At 39.2% G+C, this 27,722-nt stretch overlaps 1 protein-coding gene across 28 annotated transcripts in view; it reads left to right on the top strand.

Moving 5' to 3' along the window:
• PTPRD (protein tyrosine phosphatase receptor type D) overlaps positions 1 to 27,722 on the top strand; it is a 2,297,910-nt gene that overhangs the window by 2,080,647 nt on the left and 189,541 nt on the right. For 9 of the 28 annotated variants that reach the window (XM_077475060.1, XM_077475064.1, XM_077475076.1 and 6 more), the window contains 5 exons: positions 6,268 to 6,294; positions 8,043 to 8,160; positions 13,435 to 14,022; positions 14,396 to 14,496; positions 19,782 to 20,041. In XM_077475060.1, coding sequence (XP_077331186.1) covers positions 6,268 to 6,294; positions 8,043 to 8,160; positions 13,435 to 14,022; positions 14,396 to 14,496; positions 19,782 to 20,041 — 1,094 coding nt within the window. The remainder of the gene's footprint in view (positions 1 to 6,267; positions 6,295 to 8,042; positions 8,161 to 13,434; positions 14,023 to 14,395; positions 14,497 to 19,781; positions 20,042 to 27,722) is intronic. The other 19 variants (XM_077475065.1, XM_077475070.1, XM_077475062.1 and 16 more) reach the window with 5 other exon arrangements.

Genomic DNA, 27,722 nt, shown 5'->3' with positions numbered 1-27,722 from the left:
ACATTAAAAGGAAAATGATACAAAGTGAATGAACAGTCTATGATGGCACTGATCGACAATCCTTCATTCTTCTCAGTGGATAGAATGCATACTGATACCCTTAATCACCAGAAAACAGGTGCTCCCACCACCAGACAGCCAAACTGCTCACCTTAAAGAATTGACCCCTGACTGAACAGATAGGTCAAATGGAGCATTCACCACTGCCAGTGGTCATATACCAGGATTCAGATGGATCAAAAAGGTATAACTCAGCTCCTTGGATATCACAGCGTTGTCATCAATGATGGCTCAAACTCCCCACATGGACATTATAAAATAGAAAAATATATATAGTGCAGATCGTATAGATAAAAAAACAAATTTTATTGCCAAAAGACAGGTACTCACATACAGAGCACTACAACTAGTGCTGGATTATAAGCATGGATGAACGAAGTTCACTTCACAATGCAGTAAGGTGGTTGCAGTGACATTCCAGGGTCCTCCCGCACGTGTATCATCCTAAACGGGACTTCATCAGCGGATAAAGAGGCCCTTGCAGTTGGGCTGTATAAAACAGGAAAGGGATATAAAAAAGATATCCAATGAATTGAGAATGCTAATCAGCAGTGTTCAAATTCTAATCAAAAAGTGGAAAATTAAGGGTTCTGCTGAAACAAAACCATGGTCAGGTAGACCACCTAAAATTTCAGCCACAACTGCCAGGAAAATTGTTTGGGATGCAAAGAACCTACAAATAAGTTCAGGTAAAATACAGGACACTGTAAAAACATGGTGTGGCTGTTTCAAGATGCACAATGAGGAGGACCTTGAAGAAAGATGGGCTGCATGGCCAAGTCGCCAGAAGAAAAACCATTACTACGCAATTACCACAAAGTATCCCACTTACAATACGACAAACAGCACAGAGATAAGCCTCAAACCTTCTAGCACAAAGTAATTTGGAGTGATAAAACTATAAAATTTGGAGAGGAGTCAACAAGGCCTATGAAAGGTCCACCATTCCTACTGTGAAACACGGAGGTGGATCACTGATGTTTTGGGGATGTGTGAGCTACAAAGGCACAGGGAATTTTGTCAAAATTGATGACAAGTTGAATGCAGTATGTTATCAAAAAATACTGGAGGAACATTTGCACTCATTAGCCAGTAAGCTGCACATGGGACTTGCTTGGACATTCCAACATGACAATGATCCAAAACACAAGGCCAATTCGACCTGTCATTGGCTACAACAGAATAAAGTGGAGGTTCAGGAGTGGCCATCTCAGTCTCCTGACCTCAATATCATTGAGCCACTCTGGGGAGATCTCAGATGTTCAGTTGATGCAAGACAGCCCAAGAATTTACCGGAACTGGGGGCTTTTTGCCAAGAGGAATGGGTGGCTTTACCATCTAAGAAGATAAAGAGCCTCACCACGAATACCACAAAAGACTTCAAGCTGTTATTGATGTTAAAGGGGGCAATACACGGTATTATGATCTGGGGTGTATAAACTTTTGATCAGGATCATTTGGGTAGTTTCTGTTGCCATTATGATTTAAAAAGGGTAAACACAGTTGATTGATAATAAATGGCTTCAGCCAAACACTAACCATGAGTGAAAGAAATGTTATTGTGTTGTCATTCATATGTGTTATTCATATTCTCTGAAAAACGGCCAAGAAATCAAAAATTCTGCCAGGGTATGTAAACTTATTAGCATAACTGTAGATATAAAAAATATACAGTATTTACTAGATAAATGCCTGCAGAGTGATTATTTTTTTAGATATTGTTCCAAGACCGATAATGGTATTTTTTTAATTTGCTAAAATCAGTGTCATTGATGAAGAAATATCTGTGGTCTCTTAACCACTTCCCGACTGGCGCACGACGATGTACATCAGCAGAATGGCACAGGCAGGCTAATTTGGCGTACGGGTACGTCCATTTAAAATTGCCGCCATGCCATCTCGTGTGTGCCGCCGGAGGTGCATGCGCATGCCGGTCGGGACCCCCGTGAGTCCGGTCGCTGGTCCCACGGACTCGATCGTCGTGGGGATACCCGCGATCGTCTCACGGGGAGGCTGAACGGGGAGATGCACAAGTAAACAGCATATCCCCGTTCTGCCTAGCAACAAGTGACACTGATCTCTGCTCACTGTGATTGGAGCAGAGATCAGTGTTTACTAGCACACAGCCATGCCCCCCATAGTTAGTAACATGCCCCTAGGGCACACTTAACCCCTACACTGCCATCCCCTGGTTAACCCCTTCACTGCCAGTGCCATTTACACAGGAATCAGTGCATTTGTATAGCACGGATTGCTGTATAAATGACAGTGGTCCCAAAAATGTGTCAAAAATGTCCCATGTGTCCGCCATAATGTTGCAGTCACAATAAACATCGCTGATTGCCGCCATTACTAGTAAAAATAAATTATTAATAAAAATGCCATAAAACTATCCCCTATTTTGCAAACGCTATAAATTTTGCGCAAACCAATCAATGATCGCTTATTGTGTTTTTTTTTACCAAAAATATGTAGAAGAATACGTATCGGCCTAAACTGAGGAAAAAAAATGTTTTTTTAATATATATTTTTGGGGGATATTTATTATAGCAAAAAGTAAAAAAAAAATATTTTTTTTTCCAAAATTGTCGCTCTTTTTTTGTTTATAGCGCAAAAAATAACCGCAGGGGTGATCAAATAGCACCAAAAGAAAGCTCTATTTGTGGGAAAAAAAGGATGTCAATTTTGTTTGGGAGCCACGTCAGACGACCGTGCAATTGTCAGTTAAAGCAACGCAGTGCCGAATCGCAAAAAGTGGTCTGGTCTTAAGCCAGCAAAATGTATATAAATAATAAAAAACATAAAAATTCTTTGCCAGCTAAAAATCTGGAGCCCCCTAATTTAATAGAAGCCCTGTGGAATACCATGCCAATAAACCAGGGATCCCTAACCTTTTACAGAATCCCAGTGAATTGGCCAATATGTTACCACATCCAGTTCAACAGATTGTCAAAATCATTATCATCACAAGTTCTATTAGGTAACATAACATAATTTTAAAAGATGCCAATAGTTATCTTGTTTAACAGTATGCGTTAAAAACAAGGGTTTAGTTTGCAAACATTTGCAAATACATGCGCAAGCCGCAGAGCCACTTCACGGCACCTCAGTATTATCTGCAGTCCCTAGTAGAAATACATGCATTATGATGCTTTTTTTAAGGCTTTCAAAATGTAGAGTTAGGACTGCAGATAATACTGGGGCAAGATGAAGTGGCTCTGAAGCTTACGCATGTATTTGACAATGTGTGCAAATTAAACCCCTGTTTTTAACGCATACTGTTTGGTTGGTTGCAGGCTGGTCAGTAAGTTGAGCTGATAATTTTCTTTGGTTTTATTTGACATATGGTTAGATCCATATAGATTTGGACACAGGCACAACTTTCATACTTTTAGCTCTGTATGCCACCAGAATAAAACAAAACAATCCAAATGAATTTGAAGTGCAGACTTTCAGAATTAATTCAAGAGGTTGAACATAAATAGCAGGTACAAATTTTAGGAACTGTGACCATTTTTATACACAGCCCCCCCCCCCCATTTTCAGGGCCTCAAATGTAATTGGACAAGTTCATATAATCATAAATAAAATGTTAATTTTTAATATTTTGTTGAGAATCCTTTACTGGCAATCACTGCCTGAAGTCTGGAACCCATGGACATTACTGAAGACTGGGTTTCCTCTTTCCTGATGCTTGGCCAGACTCTAACTGCATTTGTCTTCAGTTGTTCTTTGTTTGTGGGCCCTTTTGCCTTTAGTTTTGCCTTCAGCAAGTAAAATGCATGCTTAATTGGGTTAAGATCAGGTGATCTACTCGGCCATTGCAGAATATTCCACTTATTTTCCTTTAAAAGCTCCTGGATTGCTTCTGCTGTGTGTTTTGGATCATTGTCCATCTGTACTGTGAAGCTCCGTCCAATCAACTTTGTTGCATTTGGCTGAATCTGGGCTGACAGTATATCTCTAAACACTGCAGAATTCACCCGTCTGCTTCCGTCTACTGTCACATCATCAAAAACACTAATGACCCAGTCCCACAGGAAGCCATGCATGCCCATGCCATCACGCTGCAAGCTCCACCATGTTTTAAAGATGAGGTTGTGTGCTTTGTATCATGAGCTGTTCCAAACCTTCTCCACACCTTTTTATTCCCTTCATTCTTGTACAGATTAATCTTAGTTTCTTCCATCCAAAGAATGCTTTTCCAGAACTGGTCTGGCTTTTTTAGATGTTTTTTGGTAAAGAATAATCTGGCTTTTCTATTCTTCAGGCTTATGAATGGTTTGCACCTTGTGGTGAACCCTCTGTATTTTCTCTTGTGAAGTCTTCTCTTGAATTTTGACTTTGACAATGATACACCCACCTCCTGGAGAGTGCCCTTCACTTGTCTGGATGTTGTGAATGGGTTTTTCTTTACCAAAAGGAGGATCCTGTAATCATCCACCACTGTTGTCTTCAGTGGACATCCCGGCCTTTTTATGTTGCTGAGCTCACAGTGCGTTATTTTGCCTCAGAATGTACCAAACTGTTCATCAGGCCACTCCTAATGTTGCTGCTGTCTCTCTGGTGGATTTCTTTTGTTTTTGAAGCCTTACAATGGCCTGTTTCACTTACATGGACAGCTCCTTTGAACCCATAATGTAAGTTCATAGCAATAGATGCCAAATGTACACTTAAGCCCAATACACACTATCAGATTTTCTGCTGATTTTGGTCTTCAGATTTACCAAAACCATGTAGTTCAAGGGCCTGCCTGATTGCATACAAATTGAAACTCCTAAGGTTTGACCTCATATTATATGGTTTTGGTAAATCTGAAGGAAAAAATCAGCTGAAAATCTGATAGTGTGTATGGGGCCTTAGGATCAACGTCAGACCTTTTACCTGCTTAACTGATGAAGAAATAGCGAAGAAGTAGCCCACACCTGGCCATGAAACAGCTTTTAATTCAACTGTCCAATTACTTTTGGCCGCTTGAAAAGGTGGTGGCTATTCTTAAGAAATTTAACTCCTAAACCCTTCCTTCGATTTGGATGTACACACAATCAAAATAAACCTGAGAATGTGCACTTTCAGCCCATATCTGTTATATAACTGTAGCTTGAATATGTTTTGGTAAATACCTGAAAAACATTGTGCCTTTGTCCAAATATATATTTACCTAACTGTATGTCACCCTCCCATGTGCTCCTTGCTGCAAAGGCCAGCTAAAGGTGGGGGCAGTAGCCATTTGTTTGTACTTTTTATAATGCTGGCTCATTTATTTTATTAGCTAGGATAGACGTCTATTTTATTGTACTCTGTAAGACATGTGTTTGTATGATAGCTGTTCTTTATAGCAAAAGTTTAAAAAGTGATAGGGTTTTAGTCCTCAGTTTGCATCGTTTTGCACAGGGAAGAAAAGCTTTTCTTCCCCTTCATAGTTTTTTTTAAAGATTTTTTCCTAAATATTATGGTCCACAAAAATTAGACGTACATTGGATTGACAACAGGGTTTAACAGCCCTATTGCATACAATAATTTGTATCAGATATCTGTTTATTGTAAACATGTACACAGTACTTTAAAGTGGTTATAAAGCCTAAACATTTTGTACCTTAATGCATTCTTTGCATTAGAGTAAAACATTTTTAAGTAGTAGTATCCCCCCTCACACCACCTTATACTTACCTGAGCCCTCACTCAATCTAGCACTGTGCTACAGTTGCTCTCTCCTCAATTTCTGGTCTCACAGTCTTTGGTGAGGCAGTGGGAGCCACTGATTTCTACTGCTGTCAATCGAAGCCAGTGACAAGGGAGTGAGGGGTGGGGTTGAGCCCCGCTGTCTGTGTCTATAGATGCAGGCAGAGGGGTTCAGGAGCATGCCTGCATGTGTGGCCCCATAATCATCTTACTATAGTGGGCACTCATGAAGAGGAGGAGCCAGGAGTGTCAGCGGGGGACTTGAAAGGGGAGGTTTAGACCCACTCTGTGCAATTCCATTGACAGAGCAGGTAAATATATTGTTATTTTAAAAGAAAATTTAATTCACTATCACTTTAAAATCACTATACTATGTATGCTATGATTTAAAATAGCTTACTATTATACCCCTTATTGATGGATAGGGAAATAAAAGTTCTTTAAAATCCCCAAACTGCACAGATAGCTCTTCATAATTGTATTATTGTTATTTTTTTCTTTTCCACCTCCTTTACTCTAAAACAGTGGGAATATGATGATACTACTGAACATGTGAGTAATAAGGACTTGCTGGTTTTAAGGTGTTTATTTTCAGCGTGCTGTGTGTATTTTCTTTTTTTTTTTTTTTTTCTCTGTTATTTGCACAGACGCATGCTCTAACATTCCACATTGGTTTTATGTTTGACTTTTTCAATTTGGCATGAAGTTCATGTTTATAAAAATAGCCAAAATAAATACAGTGACAACAACAAACTACTATATGCAGTATTGATTAAATGGCTGCTGTTTGAATGGCTTGTATTAATGTTGCTTTAATTGGGCTGCATCTCCAGTAAGAAGACCATTGATGTGCATTAATGATAAAATGTTATTTTAGCGTTCAGTTCTACAGCTATGTGTTTTTTTTTTTATTATTATTCTTGCAGTCTGAGTGATGCATGAGTTCACTCAAAAATGTGTTGCTTTGCACACCAAACATTTACATATTTTATGAATCATTTGAAAATGTTTCCAAACTCCTACAGTAACACTCAAAATCACCGAAAGACAATATATATCAGTTAACTTTGACATATTTATGTATTTACACATATATATATACAGTAAATCAAAAGCATTTCCTTCAGCGATTAGAATTCAGAAAGTATATTGCTTTACTAAGAAAGATGTACGTGAATACACAAAGACACTGAAGACTTGTGAAAAAATGTATTGCATGTACATAGCTTAAGGGCAAGATAGATATAGGAGCTTTCAATTTAAACTCGCCCTTATGGAGCATGACTTGTTCAAGTTAATTAGAGGATTAACAAGTATTTTTTTTTTAACATATTGTGATTTTATAATGTTTGACATTAACATAAAAAATAAATAAGTAAAAATAAAATAAAAAAGTAATTAAGGAGAACTGAAAGTCTGTAACTGATTGGGATTACAATTCTCCTTACTTGGTACCTAACTAGTTATACCAATCGATAATACAATATCGATATACGCTTATAACTAATGATCATGCTGTATATATTTATTGGTGACTCACTACTTCTTAGTTACAATAATGTAGGCTGGGACCTAGTTCAGTCTCGCAGCAGTAACCAGGATGGTAGGGGCCTTTTATTGCTAGTTTTTAGCAAGCAAGAGCAAGAGGAGGCATGGCTTGAGCTCACATTATCAGTTGGTGTGACCTCACAATAAATGTATGCATGAAAAAAAAATTTGTTTTTTTTTGTTTTTTAATAAGATACTGTATTTACTTATCCACATATATTATATTTTTATTATATTTATTATATTATTATTATTATATTTAAATACATTTAGAGTGATTTCATTATTCAGCACATTTTGGACTATATTTTTATAATTGTGTTTCTTTGTGGTCAGGTAAATTCCCACAAGCTGACACAAATCACAAAAAGCCCAGCAACCTTTATATAGTTTGTTTGGTTGAAAAAAAAAAAAAACATCCCGTTCAACCAACAAACTGCAAACTAATTTACAAAGTAATTGTCATGGATGCATTCTGTACCTAATAATTCTTGTAAAAAAAATGTGAATAATTAACTCATAGACCTTAAATCATACTATTGCATAAAACTATTATTATAACTACATAAAATATTCATTAATAGAATAAACTAAGTGCATTTGTTTAATTGCCGTGAAGGAATATTTTCAGTGTAGGTACACAAAAAAGAACAAAACAGTACTCAGAATGTAATAAAAAGAAGAAAAAGAAGAAAACAAAAACAATAAGAATAATGACAGTAAATTTTCCCTTTCCCTGTACCTAATTTCAGGAAATGATCATCTCTGGACTGCAGCCTGAAACAGCATATGCCATCACTGTGACAGCTTATACAACAAAAGGGGATGGTGCTCGTAGCAAGCCTAAAGTTGTGACTACAAGTGGTGCAGGTAAAACTGTTAGTACTTAATTCTTGTCATACAGCTACACACATGTTCCATCTGTAATAAAGTAATTTTTTTTTTTTTTTATTTTTTTTATGTACCTTGCCTTTATGATCAGGTGTCATATACAGTGCATTGCACTAGATCCGAGAATGACCTGTGTTTTTAGAAATGTAGAAATAAGAATGGAATGCCAAGTATGTGAAATCAATGCTCCAAGCTGCAAATATTTTAGCAGTGAAACACTGAGTTTAAAGAAGCGACTCATGATTATTCTGGTATTTCATTAATAGAGAAAATGTGTGCTAAAAAAGGCCCCATCACTTTACATATTTAGTTTTTTCTTTAAAAAAGCAAATCACATTGTAGGGGTTAATAGCTTGTTTATGTTTAGGGGACACAGAAAAGAAGATTTACTTACCTGATCCTCTGCTCCTCCAGGCTGCTAGATCAGTCCCCTCAGCATACCCCCCATGTTTCAGCAGTCTAACGTCCAGACATAAGGATCTGTAACCCTGTATTGGACATGTTGATACCGAGGGACAGTACACTGCCAGAGCACAGGGGGGCATCATCTGCTGGGGGAACAGGGGATCAGTTAAGTAAAAAGGCTTCTCTGCACCCATAAAAAAAACAAGAAGTTAATCCTTGAAGTGTGGACACAACCCACAACAAGGGACTTTAAAAGTAGATTATTCCCAATCAATATCATCATTAAATTTAGCTTTATGAGTGTTGATTTACTAGACTGCAAAAAAGGAAGACAATGAAGAAGGTGGGAAAGTATATTTAGGACCCCCTTATTTCTGGAGTGATAATTACTCTGGATGATACTTACTGCTAGTTGATATCACAGGCTTCTATTCACTTTAACCCGGACATACCTACATTTTGCAAAAGAACATTGTTCTTTCATTTGCTGATGGAAAAAAAAAAAAAATACACTATATATGCCTATTATTTATTTCTGTTTCAGCTCTGCCCCCCCTCTCCTCATTGGCTCACTGGTTGTGCTTGACAGCAGTGGGAGCCAATAGCACCCGCTGCATGAAGTGCATCAACATAGCTTGAATCAGACTGTATGTTAGGTGTAGAAAAGGTTATAAACAAGCTAGCTATTTCTCCTTTCCAAGAAGATAATTTCTTTAGTACAGCATGGGAAGAGTAAAACTGCTGCTGTTCACTGATTGAGGGAAGGTTTTTAGGAACAGTTATACTGCTGCTCAAAGGATTTGGACATTGTCTAACAAAAAACAGTGGTCCATCTGTTATACTCACTCACACTAATTGTTCTGCTGAAGAATACATTTGGGGGCCAGTCACATGCCTTGCTCATGGTATGGCATGATGGATAAGTATCTGTATGTATTTCTCAGGACTGAGGACACCATTGACCCTGAGCAAATCTCCAACTCCAGTTGCAGAAATACAGCCCCAGACTTGTAAGGAACCAACCATACTTTACTGTTGCTTGCAGACACTCATTATTGTACAATTTGCCAGTGCCGGGACAAGGTCATCTAGAGCCCAGGGCGGACATGCCAAATCGCGCCCCCAACCCCCCAAAATGTGTGAGCATTAAGTGTCAGCAAAATTCATCTCCCCCCAAAAAAATTGAGTGCTATTCTGCAAGTTTAGCTCAAATCCTCTCATTCCACATATGCTCCTAGCTCCCCCCCCCCCCCAAAAACAAAATCCTCCTTCCTAGCACAAATTCTCTACCACTCAAATTTCCCCTCAGAGCACAACCCCACACTCCAAATTCTTCCTTGCAGCACAAATCCCCCCCACCCAAATTTCACCTCCTGGAAAAAATGCCCCCATAATCCCTACTAGCACAAATCCCCCTCCCCAAAAAAATTCCCCTTCCTAGCACAAATTCCCCCCCAGACACAATATTGCATTTTCTAATACAAACCCTTCAAATCCCCCATTCTAGCATAAATTCTCTTCTGCCCATCTCCCTACCCCCCCAAATCACCACTTCTAGCAAACCTCCCCAAATTTTGCCTCCTAGAATTTTGCCACATGGAACAATTCTTACCTCCTGTCACCCCCCCAACACAAATCCCCTCCCACCAATCTTCTTGTGGTGTCCTTGAACCTCACATGATACCACAGTGCCCAGGGCAGCCGTCCCTCCTGCCCTGCCCTTGTCCCAGCCCTAACTTCTACAAGCAAACTGCCTCCTACTGCCAAATATTTCAAACTTAAACTTAGCAGTCCAGAGCACCTGCTGCCATTTTGCTGAACCCCAGTTCCTATGTTTTAGTGCATAGTTGAGCCGCTTAGCCTTCTTTCCACGTTGGAGGTGTGGCTTTTGGCTGCCAATTTTCAATGAAGACCAATTCTGTCTAGACTTCTCCGGACAGTCGATATACCTGGGTCCTACTGTCCTCCAGTTCTGTGCTGATGGCACTGCTGGCCATCCTCAATGTGGATGGGAAGTAAGTATGATGTGTCTTTCATCTGCCTCATTAAGTTTCCTTGGCCGACCACTGCAACTTCAGTTCTCAGTGTTGCTCATTTATTTGTTTGTTATTCTTCAAAAGAGCTTGAAACTCCAGTCTGCTTTGAAATCTTTGCCTGGGATAGACCTTGCTGATGCAGTATAACTTCCTTGTGTTTTGTTGCTGTGCTCAGTCTGGCCATGGTGGACGACCTGTGACTTAAAACTGTCTTCCGCAAGCTCACCTTAGTAGCAGAGCTTGGCTGTTCTTCACCCAGTTTTAAGCCTCCTACACAGCTGTTTCTGTTTCAGTTAATCACTGTGTTTCAACCAACATATAAAATTGATGATCATTAACATATGCTTAGTATAATTGGTTAACCATGCAAATGACTCTAACCCTTCAAAATTCCTGACTTTGTGCAAGTGTAAGAGTTGTTAGAATTGATGATGGTTTGAAGTCAAAGGGTAGTTACACCAAATATTGATTTGATTTACATTTTTCTTCTATTCATGCACTTTACATTTTGTAAATTGATAAAAATAAACCATTAACATATATATTCTTACAGCAGTTCTTCACACCTGCCTAAAACTTTTGCATATATATATATTTAATTATACTATATATATATATATATATATATATATATATAGTATAATTAAACCTGTCACTGAGGGTCTGTCAGTCCAACATGTTTTGTCCTAAAAAGACATCATCGATTGTACAGTTAATTTATATGATTTTTAGCAGTCGCCATTGTATTCGGGTTTAATTGGGTCTACCTACATGCACTTTATTACACACCAGGCTCAAAATATCAAGGATACACACTTCACTTTGCCGCCAGGTAGACAAGGCTATTTCTTTTTAATAAACCAAACTCTTTTCTGATGTAATTCCAGCTGTATTTCTTATTTTCTTTAAAGGCACTACCAATCAAGGTTAAAAAAATTGTCATCAATGTGAGGGCTGCTGCTAGAATAAAAGCAATTTATGACATATATAATTTAGTGACAGCTTCTAGCAATCTCTTCACTGGAAACTTGAAGGCGTTATTATTCCCTTTCTTTGGACTCTCCTTGCTTTGCTTATGCTCCATTGGCTTTAATAATGGTTCAAACACATAACAAGAATAAATCTGGGAATTATTTTCTCTAAACACACTTTCCTTAAAGTTTTTTTTATTATTTCATTTTATTTTAGTGAAGCCAAATATAAACTGTATAATAGCAATGACTAATACAAATATTCTAACTGCAATGGCATGGGTCACAAGGAAAGGCAGCATAAGTTAAATTACAAACTAAACAAATGAACTAATTAAAGAGCCCTATAGTTCTGTTTATCATACGGCAGTCTAATTATTTAAAAGAATGTGACACAAAATCTGTATCTTTTCTCAACTTTGGGCCAACCCTTATAGGCAGGTGTTTAAATATACCCTGAGTTTGTTTATTGTATAAAGTGTTAGGAAAAAGAAATATACAGATATCTTTGTTGTTCTAGATAAAGCCTCAGGCTATGAGTGACAGTTACATTTGTGATGCAGAGCCTACAAGGTTGATAAAAGATGAGAGACAAGAATCTCTACATCGACTATTAGCTGATAACAGATTTTATTATTAAAATATGATTGGCGTGTGCCAGTCTGCCAACTCACTCTGCAGAGCTCCTAGAATGATAGATGTGTCTATTAGTCGCTATAGCAAATAATTTAGAAATGCAGTCGGTGTAGTCTGAATTCAAGATTAGTGGTCACATGGCTTTGTGGTGCCAGGTAGATGTTGACAATAACAGAAAAATATGGAAAAATGCAGAATAAGTAGCTTTAATAGCTTAGCATATTAATTCCCAACATTTTAATCCTGGGTCTGCTTCTTTTCCTGAAAAGGTGTAGTGAAAAATGTTAGTATGGACCAGTGACATTGGTTATGTTGGTTAAATATTAAAGTCACATTTACAGAGCCATCTACATGCAGCCACTGAATGCCTGCTACAAAAATCTGTGTATTCTTGCAGCTGGTATGAGAGGGGCATGTAAATAGCAGCAGCTGTTCAGCCTATTTAACCTAATGACAGGCTGACAGCGGCCGCTGATGTTCACATGCAGCCACGGTTACTTGCAGTTAGGCACAGATCTTCAGTCTTGAATGCAGTCAGCTGCATCCAGGCTCAGATATCTGCCCCTCATGGTAGGCAACTGCTCTATGTGGCTACATGTGAACAACGATGGCCACTGTCAGCCTGCTATTCATTTAAAACGGGTGAGTGGCCATTGCTAATCGCATGTTCTGGTCATTCCAGCAGTAAGAACCTGCTGATTCTTGCCACTTGAATCCAGCAGCTGCATGTAAAGGGACACTATATTGTCTGGGGAGAAGCTGTAATCTTTTACCTTTGGCAAACTTCCACTGGCACAGATATAGAGAGAGAGATAACATGGTATGCGTTTCTACATCTTAGTGGAAGTGTGTGACTGAATTTGCATATACAGCCAATATTTAGAAGCGCACCAGCCTGAAATCTAGAACACTAATATTATTTATAGTACATGCAGTAGAAAAATTCCATATTTTCCTGACTTTTTTTTTAAATAGGGGAAAAAAATGTAAACCTTGTTTGAAAAACACATCTACTAATGTTAAAACTTTATTATTATTATTATTATTACTATTATGGGGACATTTTCCATGCAGATCGCTTCACTTATGATTGTCATGTCACTGACATCACAAACTCAACTGACTTGTATGGCCATTTTTTTCCAGTGAACTGTACTAGGTTAGCATGCAAGGCCTGTATGAATTAAACAATGTTTATATTTCAGTTCCAGGTAAACCCCGGCTTGTCATTAACCACACTCAGATGAATACTGCTCTCATTCAGTGGTATGCACCAGTAGAATCCTTTGGTCCTCTCATGGGCTATCGTCTGAAATATGGTCGCAAAGATGTGGATATTCTCACTACACTAGAGTTCTCAGACAAAGAAGATCACTTCACAGCCAAAGAAATTCACAAAGGAGCATCATATGTCTTTAAGCTATCAGCCAGAAACAAAGTGGGCTTTGGGGAAGAAAATATACAAGAAATTACTATACCAGAGGATGTTCCAAGTGGATTTCCTCAAAACCTGCATTGTGACAGCATGTCATCAACTTCAGTGCAGATAACTTGGCAACCTCCCATCCTAGCAGAAAGGAATGGTGTAATCACAAAATACATTCTCCTGTACAGGGATATCAATAATCCATATCATCCAGCTGAAGTGCCCATTGTTCCTGCTGACACAACTGTGACTCTTACCACCTTAAAACCTGATACCATTTATGATGTTAAAATTCGTGCTTACACAAGCAAGGGTCCTGGTCCTTATAGTCCAAGTGTCCAATTCAGGACGCTGCCAGTAGATCAAGGTAGGATTTGTCTGCTTAAGTCTCTGTCCTTAGCAGAATTTATTTTCTTGGGAAAACAGGGTATGGAAGTGCTTGCTAAACCTGGAGAAACTTCTTATGTTATTAGGGCTACAATTCCATAAGGTAAAGTACAACAAGCTTAATACATTTTAAAGTCATTCGTTCATTGTATCGCTACTTCCTGCATAACTCTTTCAGGTAAGGTAACATTTTAACTTAGCTGGAGCCACGAAAACCATACTGCAGGTTCTCATCAACCCATTTCTCCTTCAGCTTATTTCAGGAGTGGTGTCCATAACTGTAAATGGTTCAGAAGCAGATGGGTGTTCTGTTTAAAAAAGAACATTTAAATACCTTTTTTATACTTTTCCAGCAGTGTTTGCAAAAAATTTCCACGTGAAAGCTGTCATGAAGACATCAGTGTTGTTATCATGGGAAATTCCAGAAAATTACAATTCTGCGTTACCATTTAAAGTAAGTTTTTCTTTTCCTTTTAGACAAGAAATTAACGTGGTCATAAAGTGGAATATTTTATTCCACACATCAAACTAGGATTACATAATTGTGAATGAATTGGTACACATTGTTCAGATGAAGTCTGAAAATGATTGTGCTGGTGATTTAATGCAGATATTCCAGATTGCATTGCAGATATAATGTAAGGTCTGTTTTTTGGGGTAGGCCCCTGCCCCAAACCTAAAACTGTAATATAAAAACACACATTACACAGTGTATAGTACAAACATTAATTTAAGTGTTTTTGTAGTGATTTTCTTCATGCAGTTTTATGTGGGGGGATATAATAAATGGACCTTGAATTGGGAATCAAGACCCGCTTTAATACTGCTGTTATCATTCATCTATGTAAGATAGACTGTTCCAAACAAAACCTAATTTTTGGATTCATTCAGTTATTTTCAACCCTTTTATCTCAGAAGGACCCTTGCAAGAATTTGCACCTCTCTGAAAACCCTTGCTAAAGCTAAATCATGGTTGGCCATTGGGAAAAAAAACCTTTTACATTGGTGGTTAAAGGGAAGAATATCCCCCTTTAGTGGCGGTCTGAAGGCAGCTGACTCTGACAAGTGGCATTGACCACGATACTCAGCTAGAGCTCAAAGAACCCCTTGCAAACTCTAGAAGAACCCTAGTTGTGAGTGGCTGTCATAGACAAATACATTTTTATGGAAGGTGGGAGGAGAGAAGTTGGCTTTGCCTGTTGCAGACATTCCCAGTGCTAGCATATTTTCAGAGAACCAGTAGGAGGCTGTCAAGGATTCTAACTCTTCTGAACAGTTTTTTCCCCTCAGAATTTTCAAGTGACACTGTCTGAGGTTTCCCCCAGAGATGTTACTGGATTAAACCATCAAATGTCTATGGACACATCAAAAAGAACTTGTCAGGATAGAAATATGGGAGCTGTCATTACCCAATTAAACTAAGGATGAGAGGTCACTCAATGTTTGACATGTTTTAGAGCTGTGATGGCATTACTTCTCAAACTGTCTCCATTCGTTTGAATATGCTATGTGTATGAGGTCAGGTTGTTTGCAGGCAAAAAAACTGTTAGATTGTGTTGTTTAGCCTGGTCAGTAAGCTTACATAATAACTCCTCAGTCTCTTCTTGCAAAAGTACAAATTTAACTTTTTGCACCTCTTATAAAAGCACTAACATTATGTTTCTGATGCAAAGGGGTTGATTCACTAAGGTTTAGAGCGTGGGTATTATGTTATTCATTTGCATTCAACCCACTGAGAGCCTAATTTAACCCACAGAACACCCACAGCACCATTTCACCCACAGAAAGGGGTGCAATGCTACCCTCAGAGAGGGGTCTAATTCTACCCACAGAAGGTTGACACTATTCCACCAACAGTAGACACACAAATATGTGGTATTATACATCCCGAGTACACATTTTTTTTATTATTATTATTATTATTATTAAATCAAAAAGGCATGACATGCAGTGCAAATAAAATGCTACCATCAAATGAAATTTAACATCAAGAACTTAAAACAAAAAATAACACAGCAAGAAGTAACTTCTTGAAGTGGCCACTATAATACATTTGGGTTATATGCACCATTGCAACAAGTTAAACTTGGATAGGAACATGAAAAATAAATAAAAATGTTTACAAAAAAATATTTAAAAAATATATAGTCGAGTTTTCTCTAGTTTCCATAATATAAACATAGGCAGAAGCACAGAATTGGGCCAAAAAATATAGAAAATAGCACTTTCAACAACAAAAAAAACATTTTTTTGAATGTATGGCATGATGGATTTATTAACCACTTCAGCCCCAAAACATTTGACCCCTTAATGACCAGGCCATTTTTCGCGATTTGGCACTGCTTTGTTTTAACCTACAATTGTGCAGGCGTGCGACTTTGTACAAAAACAAAATTGATGTCCTTTTTATTCCCACAAATAGAGCTTTCTTTTGGTGGTAATTGATCACCTCTGCAATTTTTTTTTTTTTGCGCTATAAACAAAAAAAGTTTTCAAAAAAACATTATTTTTTACTTTTTATTATAATAAATATCCCCAAAATTAAAAAAATTAAAAATTCTTCCTCAGTTTAGGCCAATATGTATATTTCTACATATTTTTGGTTAAAAAAATCACAATAAGCGTATATTGATTGGTTTGCGCAAAAGTTATAGTGTCTACAAAATAGGGGCTATATTTATGGCATTTTTTTTATTATTATTATTTTTTTTTTTTTACTAGAAATGGCGGTGATCTACAGTTTTTATCAGGACTGTAACATTGCAATGAGTGCTACAAAAATGCACTGCTTACTGTATAAATGACAGTGGCAGCAAGGGGTTAACATTAGAGGGCGATCAAGGGGTTAACTGTGTGTCCTAGGGAGTGATTCTAACTGTGGGGGGATAGGACTGCCTGGGTGAGGAGACCAATCGTTGTTCATACATAGTATGAACAACAGTTCATACTAGTACGTAGTATAAACAACAGATCAGTCTCCTCTCCCCTGACAGCACAGAGATCTGTCTGTTTACATTGACAGATCTCCGTTCTGTTTCTGTGTGGAGCTATCACAGATGCCCACATGCACATTGTCTCTGGCTGCGCGCTGCAGACACCCGCCCCCAAGTGGTCTGCAAGTAAGCCGACATATAGCTATGACGATTCACCCAGGGGAGACATTTTGAGACGATAGTTCAAATTTCAATGCCTTCAAAGACAGAGTACTGTAAAAAAAAAATGTTATATTAAAAAATTATATTTTAAAAAAGAAAAACAACAAACATGTTAAAAAGTTAAATATTATAAGGAAATTACCTTAAACAACCCTTAATCACTGACACCTGCAATAAATTACCGCATGAGAAAATGCATTAGTTACCGAGCAATCAAAAAAAATAATTTGTTATATAACATATTGAAAATTCTTAGTGAATTGAACTTTCACAACTGATTTACCAAATGTGTTATTTTACCACATTTTATTTGCCATTATTTAACTCTTAAGCCTCATTCACGCAAGGCAGATCCGTTTAGCGGAGTCTACCAGCCCAGCAGGAGATCTCTCTGTTTATCCCACTGAGCCGGCAGATGACAGGTCTGTCTCTGCTCACTGAGCGGGGGGGGGGGGGGGTTCAGAGTGCCGCTGATTCCTATAGAGGGATTGGACGAAAACGGAAAGCATGTTCTCATCAGATCTCATCTGATCCGCCCAGACGGATGGCGAACGTATCACCATACATCTGATATACATCTCCCCATAGGAGTCAATGGATTCCCCGCCTGAAAAACGGACAGGCAGATCTGATCGGGCTTGCCATGTGAAAGGGGCCTTAGTGAATCGAACACAAAGTATGATGAGGTTATTTAGAAATGGAGTAAAGGTTTTTAGCAAAGTGTCTTTATGTGTTAACGTGGTACTGTGAAATAAATAGCCTATAATAAAAATACCATGCCATTGTAAAAAAAGCCTGCAAACAGTAATTGCAGACTTAATTTAGGCAGAAGCCCCTGCCAGATCTCCTAGTACACAGAGCACCCCTGGGCACTACTCACAATTATGTTGCCACTTATTGTTGATACTTATACTTACTATACATGTGTGCTGGATCATTAATAGTCCTATTGTCTCTCCTAATGAAGCCCTACGTTTGACAAAACATATTTGGAATTTGGTACATGCTATTTAAGGACATTAGTTCATAACCTCTCTATCTATTGTTTACCTATTCTGTCAGTTTTAATGTTTGTAAAAAAAAAAAAACAGCATTTCTAAGGAAACAAAAATGAGTAAGGAAAGAGGCTGTTGTATTGAACAGTAACTTCTGATATGCAAGGTATTTTCATACTGCCAAATGGAATAGTAAGTGAGACAGGCTGTACATATTAACATTTTTAGTTCAGGCACATTTGTAAATCTGGGCCTATATCATGTTTTCATATTTAGAGTGGTATTAAACCCAAGACTAAAAATGTATTGCAGCATTACAGTCTTTAGATGTGGTGGCTGCATTCATTTTAGTTTTTTTAGATGTTTTTCCCCTCTGTTTTCACCTGTTGATATGGCCAGTAACACACCTCCTGTATTAATGTTTACGCTTTGGATGAAGGCATTCAGGACCTACCTTTGGACAGCAGCATTGTCGGTCTGGGAGGAGGGGAGTGTTAGATGAACTAGCAGATTTATATGCACTAAACAAATTGAAGTAAAACTGCAGCCAACAATTTTTTAAGCACTTTTTTTTTTCCTTTTGCGATAAAGGGTTACATACATAAATAAAGGCTGGATTATTGTAAGCATCCCTGTCAGTGGTAAATAGTTTGTATCAACCACCATCTAACTGTTACATCTGCAAGACAGCATATTCTGTTTAAAAATAACAGACATACTGCCAGGATCACCAGAAGAAATTAAAAGAAAGCCTAAAAAATAAAATTAATGCAGACATCACATATAAGAATTTGTAAGCTGCACTATAATAAATATTTGCTTTTTGGATTAATACTGCTTTAAATGTATTTTAAAAAATGTAAAGAAATGTACACAAACATTTTAAGACCATCTATCATAAGTACATTTTGACTTTTCAGACAGTGATTGGCCATACAAAGCCAGGCGTGAATATGTAGGGTTTAACAGTTATGGTTAAAACAGAAACAGTATTTTTGTGTTTTGCTGAAATGCTTTAAGTCAAGATATCAATTCAGAATGAACAGGGTTTGTAATCATATCATAGAGATGCGTACTGCTGTGCCTTGTGTGATTCCCTTACAGCCATAGACCAGAATGTCTTTCTGCAGCCTCCCCCTGCTCTTCTCATGGTGGTTCAATATATCATCACAGCTCTTTCAAGAAAAGTTATATATAACCTATTAAGTCTGATAAAGTGTTATTTTTCTGTATAAAAGGGTTTGGCTAGCATCAAGGCTTTAAAGTGGCCTTACTGTATTATATTCACTTCATAGCATTTGGGATTTCTCTCCCTTGGGTCCAACACTGCTACAAACTTCACTGTCCTCTATTTCCAAGCAAACTAGAATCATTGTTTTCCAATGGACCACCTACCACCTCTATATAAAACCGATACAGATGAAAAACGGGATAGTACTGTTTGTGAATTTCTAAAAAGTACTACAAATTATACTTACATGGATGAGAGGTCAAAGGGCAACTTGTTTTTAGTTAAACATAAAAATGCTGTTTAAGAAAAGGGTCAATCTTTGCTAGCTATATAATCTAACAAATAATTCACCTTTTAGATCCTTTACGATGATGGAAAGAAAGCTGATGAAGTGGATGGTCGGGCAACCCAGAAGCTCATCAAAAACCTAAAACCAGAAACATTATACTCATTTGTTCTTACAAATCGGGGGAACAGTGCAGGAGGTCTACAACACAGAGTGGCAGCAAGAACAGCTCCTGATGTCCTCAGAACAAAACCTGTTTTTATAGGGAAAACCAATTCTGATGGCATGATAACTGTGGAGTTACCAGAAGTCCCTGCCAACCATAAAATAAAGTAAGTCTCTTCTATGTAGTTATATTTTGAAATATGTTTAGCTTTCTCTGGTGATGTGATGTGCTGTACATAATAAATAGGCGTTGACTTAATGGAATTGAATTACCGTATATACTCGAGTATAGGCCGACCCGAATATAAGCCGAGGTCCCCAATTTACCCCCAAAAAACTGGAAAAAATTATTGACTCGTGTATAAGCCGAGGGTGAGACATGCCTGTCCATCCCTGTGTGTCCGTCCATCCCTGTGGGTCCATCCATCCCTGTGTGTGTCCATGCATCCGTGTGTGTGTGTGTGTGTCCATGCATCCGTGTGTGTGTGTGTCCATGCATCCGTGTGTGTGTGTGTGTGTGTGTGTCCATGCATCCGTGTGTGTGTGTGTGTGTGTGTGTGTGTGTCCATGCATCCGTGTGTGTGTGTGTGTGTGTGTGTCCATGCATCCGTGTGTGTGTGTGTGTCCATCCATCCCTGTGTGTGTGTGTGTGTGTGTGTGTGCATGCATCCGTGTGTGTGTGTGTGCTTTTTCCCACCTTAGTTTGATTGGTTCATTAATATATCAAAATTGCCCTAAGGAATTAGAAACAACTGTCAAATAGGCTACTAAGGAATAAACCAGTAACACCAGTAATAGAAAGGTTTTACATTGCTGTTGTTACAAAAGCACTATAATAAGCATATGTGTATGTATATTATTTGCTAAACATTGTTTGATCATCATAAACACCAGTCAGAGGAAGTAGCCATTGAAGTAATGGGTTCCATATGGTACAAACTGAAAGAAAAATGGAATAGGGCACATGCATTGATTTCTTCATTTCCAGGAGAGGCACAGTAAAGACACAGTAGAGCCTACCTGTGTCCGTCCAGCCTGTGTCCGTCCCGGCCTGCGTCCCGTCCCGGCCTGCGTCCCGTCCCGGCCTGCGTCCCGTCCCGGCCTGCGTCCCGGCCTGCGTCCCGTCCCGGCCTGCGTCCCGGCCCGGCCTGCGTCCCGGCCCGTCCCGGCCCGTCCCGAGCCGAGCCTCCGTCCTTCAGCTCTTCGTCGGTGGCCATTCTAGGATTCAAAAGCCGCGCCTCCGTCGGTGATAGGCGGAACACTCAATTTCCCACTGACTGCTGGGAAATTGAGTGTTCCGCCTATCGGATGTCCGTGATAGGCGGAACACTCAATTTCCCAGCAGTCAGTGGTCCGCCTATCATGGACGTCCGCTCATCTTCATACTACGGACGAGGATGAGAGGATGTCCGTGATAGGCGGAACACAGACTGCTGGGAAATTCAGTGTTCCGCCTATCACAGGCGAAGGCGGAGAGGGAGGCGCGGCCTTTGAATCCTAGAATGGCCGCTGTCTGTCTGCTCGACACGCTGATCGGGCAGACAGACAGCGATGACTCGAGTATAAGCCGAGGGGGGCACTTTCAGCCTCAAAAAAGAGGCTGAAAATCTCGGCTTATACTCGAGTATATACGGTAGTAAAAGTCAAATTGGCTGTTCACTTTGCAAGAAAATTTTCATTTTGTAACGTTATTTTTCCTTAGCTTAGTGAATGAGGTGAAGATCTACTGACTTCCATCATCATCATTTTAGGCCAGTTTGGTGCAGTTAGAATCACCATTTTCCTCTTGTGCTCTATCCTTTTGAGCAGATATGGCAGAATTCATACTGGAGGGAAGGTATAGATGAGCCTGAACTGAGATCTGGGAATTATAAAGGCATCACAGGCTGAGGCTAGAGGATTGAACTGTTCTAAGCTCCAAGGTGTTGATTGAGAGCTTGGTTTCCACTGGTAACCATGTTCCCTGGACCATTTGGGACTCTTCTAGTTTGACAGGATGTTGTGTTGGAGAGCTCTTGATTGAAATTGGATAAATAGTACATCCTTGAAGAAGGCTACCATGAGGCCTGTAACTCTCATGAAGAATCTTAGTTTGGGATGACTCTTTGATCACAATTCCCCAGTGTGGGTTCTGAGAGAAATAATTGTATTTTCTGGAAGGAAATCCTCCCTGGGGTGATTGAACCTGCTTGGAGTGATCCAATTGTCATAGACTGCACATTCTATCTGTTCATGATCAGGGAAATATTTTGAAAGATTTAGCATGTCTCTTTGTACCCAAAGGAGCAATGTAAGATAGAGGAGAGACAAGCTACACAATACCAATGCTCATGCGGACAGCAGCTTGTAGTAAGCTTGTTGTGTTAAGCTCCCTCTGCAATATAGAAGACTGTGAAGATAAAATAATAAATACAAATAAAAAGGTTAGGCTAAGAATAATTTCTGTGAAAAACAAGCAGTCCATCACCATAGGACACCAGCAAAGAAAATGAAAAAAACTGAGGATCTTATTGAGAAGGATATGTTTTTAGGGGAGGAGACCAGGGGGTGTCTTCTCAAAAGCTTTGCCATTGTCCAATCATCTGAAGGAACAAACCTATAACCCAGTGTCACTTGCCTGTGTCCTGTACGATATGTTTAAAATAAACTTTTTTGTTTACCCTGCATATTTTTAAGTTAACTTTAGAGCCGGTTCACACAGCGGGCGATGCGAGGCGACACGACTCGCCTCGCCTCGCTCTCGCAAGTCGCCCCCGTTCTGCACAATGGAACCGTTCTGAGAGGAGCGACTCGAGTCGCTCCGACTCTGAAAAAAGGTTCCTGTACTACTTTTGGGCGACCTCGGGGCGACTTGCATTGACTTCTATACAGAAGTCATTTGCAAGTCGCCGCTGAGGCCGCGGCAGGTCGCGGCGAGGCAAGTCGGAGTCGCCTCGCCTGCAGTGTGAACCGGCCCTAAAGCAGAACAAAACTTTTAAAACTTTTTTTTTCTAATGGCATGTGGTTCATACACACATCTGACCATAATAGAGGCTTTCTAATCACCACACCAGACTGCAAGTAAAATCTGGTACACAGATCACTAGCTGATTGCTTCACTATCGTTGTCTGCTCAGCCAGAGACGAGAACACTCCTGCATCACATGATGCATCCAGCGCCCTGGAGAAAGGGCAAAACCAGATTTCCGGAAACAATAGTGCATTTACAGTTTATAGAAACTGCTTTGTTTCAAAAGCTGACCCCTGAATTGCCAATCAAAAATGTTTAATTTGTCAGGGTACACAGGGCCCACACAAACTATCTGCTGATGGCCCTCATAAACCATAATTGTGTGCCTCCACTTCTATCATACTAGTTAGAGTTGGTCCTCTCTGGAGTTCCAGGGACACATAGACTAATTGTTCTCCGATCTTTCCCCCGACTACTATGGCTAGTAGGTGGGAATTCAAACCCACGCTGCAAGTGCTACAAGTGCTACAAATCAGGTATGTATCACTTGGGGGGTTCCCATTCAAGCTACAATTTCTGCATGACGGCAAGTCTTACTTACGACAGCACATGAGGCCAATCATTGCCTGAAATTCTTAAATCTTCTGCCTTTGGAGGGTACCCTATCTTAGTCTGAAAGATCTCACTCTCCTGATTCACAATCACAGGTATGTGCCCTTTGCCATTCCTGCTTACAGAGAGACAGTCTGGGTCAGGCTTTCAATGCCTTTCTGGTTTCTCAAGTGGCTGATCTAATGGAACCAGGATGAGTACACCTGAACTACTGTTGGTCTTCATGTTTCTGTCTAGGCCAAGCTGTTTTTTTTCTTTCATCTTCTTATAGAGGTGAATAGGTTCCCTTGTTTAGGGGAATGCTCCCACCTCTGAGCAGATAGGAGGACGATCCCTCACTCATTGCTCCTTGTTCTTTAGAAAAACTAAGCCACGAGCCACAACTCAGACTGTTATTTTCAAACTTAGTCCTGGATGGGGAAGGATGGGGAAGGAGGTTGGTTTTCAATTGGAACTTCATGATGTTACGGTATAAGTTATTCTGCTTATTTGAGTCTTTAGTTTATTTGAACATTCCCCTTTAACAGCATTTATGCTGTAGGGATAGCTTTTGAAGAGAGGCTGCAAAGTGGTACCCATATTGAAGTGATGTGTACACTGCTTCCTAATATGGATACAGAGGCGTTCCTTGGCCAGGATTTATGGGCCCACCATAACCTGTTTGACACCCACCCTGTGGTCATGCGGTCTGACTCAACGATTTTGGTTCTGTTTGTCACTTTTCTGACATGTTTGTAATTGCTGGCCACATGGGTTGGTCTCGCTTGGTGCCTTCAGGCCGTTAGAAGGGTAGCCTGCAATGTTCATCAGTTTGTTGCTTTTCTGATATTACTAGTCATGTTCAATTTTGCTACTAGAACTATGACGGATATGCATCATTTGCAGCCTAGATGTTCCAGTTTTTGAGCAGATGTCTTAACAGCCTGTTTCAGAGGAGGTGTATAGGTTAACCCCCCCTTTATAATTTTTTATTTAATTTTTATTCCCCTCTAGTGGAATGCTAGTGTTTTTATGCTGGTGGAGGGAGAGTCTATTTGATAGTCTCTTTGCTAGTTATCCTCTACTCTCCATGCAAACTCGGCCTCGAGGCTTGGTTTAGTATATTCTACTTGAATAAGACTACTTTCTAGATTTTCTTTATGGAAGGGCCATTTGTTAACATTCTAAGTTATGTGCTGACATATTTTTTTGTATGAGTCATCCCACTATACAAACACTTACAGTGGTAATATCATATTTTGAACATCCTTCCTGCACTAGGGGTTACAACTGGTGCCCTGCAGTAAGGGTGCTTAGCAATGTTATATGGTATTGCGACTGGTGCCTCTTGACGTGGAGGTACCACAGTAGAGTTTCTTGGAACTACCTTATCTTGTTTTTGACCACCCTATGGTCATATAATAGCGCATTTGCAGTTGTAGGCTACATAGGTTGGTTTTGCCTGGTGTACGTTTGTTCCCATGGCAGAGAGACCTGTAATGCATTTAAGTTTGCCAGTCTGCTAATATTAATTTTGTTTGGCTACTATTAGAATATTTAGCCCTTACTACTGGAACTCTTAAGGTAGCTTTTATAATTTTTTTTAAATAATGCTCTAAGTCTTTATCTTATATTAGCTTGTGTCTTTGCAACTCTTACGCTATAGCACTGCAGTGTGTTCTATTGTTCCGATCTGGTTTGTCATGGAACTACCATAATCGCCATCTATGGTTCCGATTGGTATCCAGTGCCCATTTTATGCCCTTTTGAGTAGAGCTCTACTACTTACCCTTTCCCTCCCCTTCCTCTATCCAGGCCTTTTGGAGCCTGTGTGGCCCCTGCAGAACTAGTTAACCCTTTTTTTTGTTTATAATTTTCCCCTCTTTCCCTTCCACCTTTCTCACTTCCTCCCTGGTCTCACTTGACAATGTCCCTGACCGTAAGCTCTCAAAATACTCAGGGTCTCAATTAACTTCAAAATAGGGTTAAATCACTTCGTTATTTTAGATCTTGTCATTCAGATTTGGTCTGCTTACAGGAGACTCATTATCAAAAAATTTCCTCTAATATAAGGGCAAACTCCAGGCAGGTTGTCATGTTCCTTTTTTATTTTTTTATTTGATTTATTTCAGGTACTTATATAGCGCTGTCAATTTATGCAGCGCTTTACATATACATTGCACATTCACATCAGTCCCTACCCTCAAGGAGCTTACAATCTAAGGTCCCTAATACACATTCATGCATACTAAGGACAATTTAGACAGACTCCAATTAACCTACCAGCATGTCTTTGGAGTGTGTGAGGAAACATTAGTACCCAGAGGAAACCCACGTAGGCACAGGGAGAACATGCAAACTCCAGGCAGGTAGTGTGGTGGCTGGGATTTTACTTTTACTGAGGAGTGGCCTCCATCTGCCCACTCTACCATACAGACCTGATTGGTGGAGTGCTGCAGAGATGATTGTCCTCCTGGAAGGTTTTCCTCTCTCCAGAGAGAATTGCTGGAGCTCTGTCAGAGTGACAATCTGGTTCTTGGTCACCTCCCTGACTAAGGCCCTTCTCCCCCGATTGCTCAGTTTGACTGGGCAGACTGCTCTAGGAAAAGTCCTTGTGATTCCAAACGTCTCCTATTTACGGATGATGGAGGCCACTGTGCTCATTGGGACTTTCAATGCTGCAGAAATTTTTCTGTACCTTTCCCCAGAACTGTGCCTCAATACAATCCTGTCTCGGAAGTCTAAAGACAATTTCTTGGACTTGTTTTGTGCGCTGACATGCACTGTTAACTGTGGGACCTTATATACACAGATGTGTGCCTTTCCAAAACATGTCTAGGCAACTGAATTTACCACAGGTGGACCCCAATCAAGTTGTTGAAACATCTCAAGGATTATCAGTAGAAACAGGATGCACCTGAGCTCAATTTTGAGTGTCATGGCAAAGGGCTATGAATACTTATGTACATGTAATTTTTTTATTTTACTAACTTTGCAAAGATTTCAAACAAACTTCTTTCATGTTATCATTATGGGGTATTGTTTGTAGAATTTTGAGGTAAATAATGAATTGAATTAATTTTGGAATAAGGCTGTAACATAAACTGTGGAAAATTGAGACATTGTAAATACTTCCAGATGCACTGTATCTTATAGAATGTAGCCAGGTGCTGAGACAATGTAACTCCGGAGGCATTTAAAGCTGGATACACACTATACAACTTTCTTTAGATTTTTTTCCTTTAGATTTACCAAAACCATACGTGGTACTGTGAAATAAATAGCCTATAATAAAAATACCATGCCATTGTAATAAAGCCTGCAAACAGTAATTGCAGACTTAATTTAGGCAGAAGCCCCTGCCAGATCTCCTAGTACACAGAGCACTCCTGGGCACTACTCACAATTATGTTGCCACTTATTGTTGATACTTATACTTACTATACATGTGTGCTGGATCATTAATAGTCCTATTGTCTCTCCTAATGAAGCCCTACGTTTGACAAAACATATTTGGAATTTGGTACATGCTATTTAAGGACATTAGTGTATAACCTCTCTATCTATTGTTTACCTATTCTGAGGGTCAGTTTTAATGTTTGTAAAAAAAAAAAAAAACAGCAGCATTTCTAAGGAAACAAAAATGAGTAAGGAAAGAAGCTGTTGTATTGAACAGTAACTTCTGATATGCAAGGTATTTTCATACTGCCAAATGGAATAGTAAGTGAGACAGGCTGTACATATTAACATTTTTAGTTCAGGCACATTTGTAAATCTGGGCCTATATCATGTTTTCATATTTAGAGTGGTATTAAACCCAAGACTAAAAATGTATTGCAGCATTACAGTCTTTAGATGTGGTGGCTGCATTCGTTTTCATTTTTTAAGATGTTTTTCCCCTCTGTTTTTGCCTGTTGATATGGCCAGTAAAACACCTCCAGTATTAATGTTTACGCTTTGGATGAAGGCATTCAGGACCGACCTTTGGACAGCAGCATTGTCGGTCTGGGAGGAGGGGAGTGTTAGATGAACTAGCAGATTTAAAAAATGTTTTCCTTTTGCGATAAAGGGTTACATACATAAATAAAGGCTGGATTATTGTAAGCATTCCTGTCAGTGGTAAATAGTTTGTATCAACCACCATCTAACTGTTACATCTGCAAGACAGCATATTCTGTTTAAAAATAACAGACACACTGCCAGGATCACCAGAAGAAATTAAAAGAAAGCCTAAAAAATAAAATTAATGCAGACATCACATATAAGAGCTGGGCATATACTTCCAGATGCACTGTATCTTTAAGAAT

This window comes from Lithobates pipiens, unplaced genomic scaffold, assembly GCF_037356315.1.
Source record: "Lithobates pipiens isolate NorthernLeopardFrog02 unplaced genomic scaffold, aLitPip1_a1.2 Scaffold_13, whole genome shotgun sequence".
NCBI lineage: Eukaryota > Metazoa > Chordata > Amphibia > Anura > Ranidae > Lithobates > Lithobates pipiens.
This window is presented reverse-complemented; position numbering and strand designations above follow the sequence as displayed.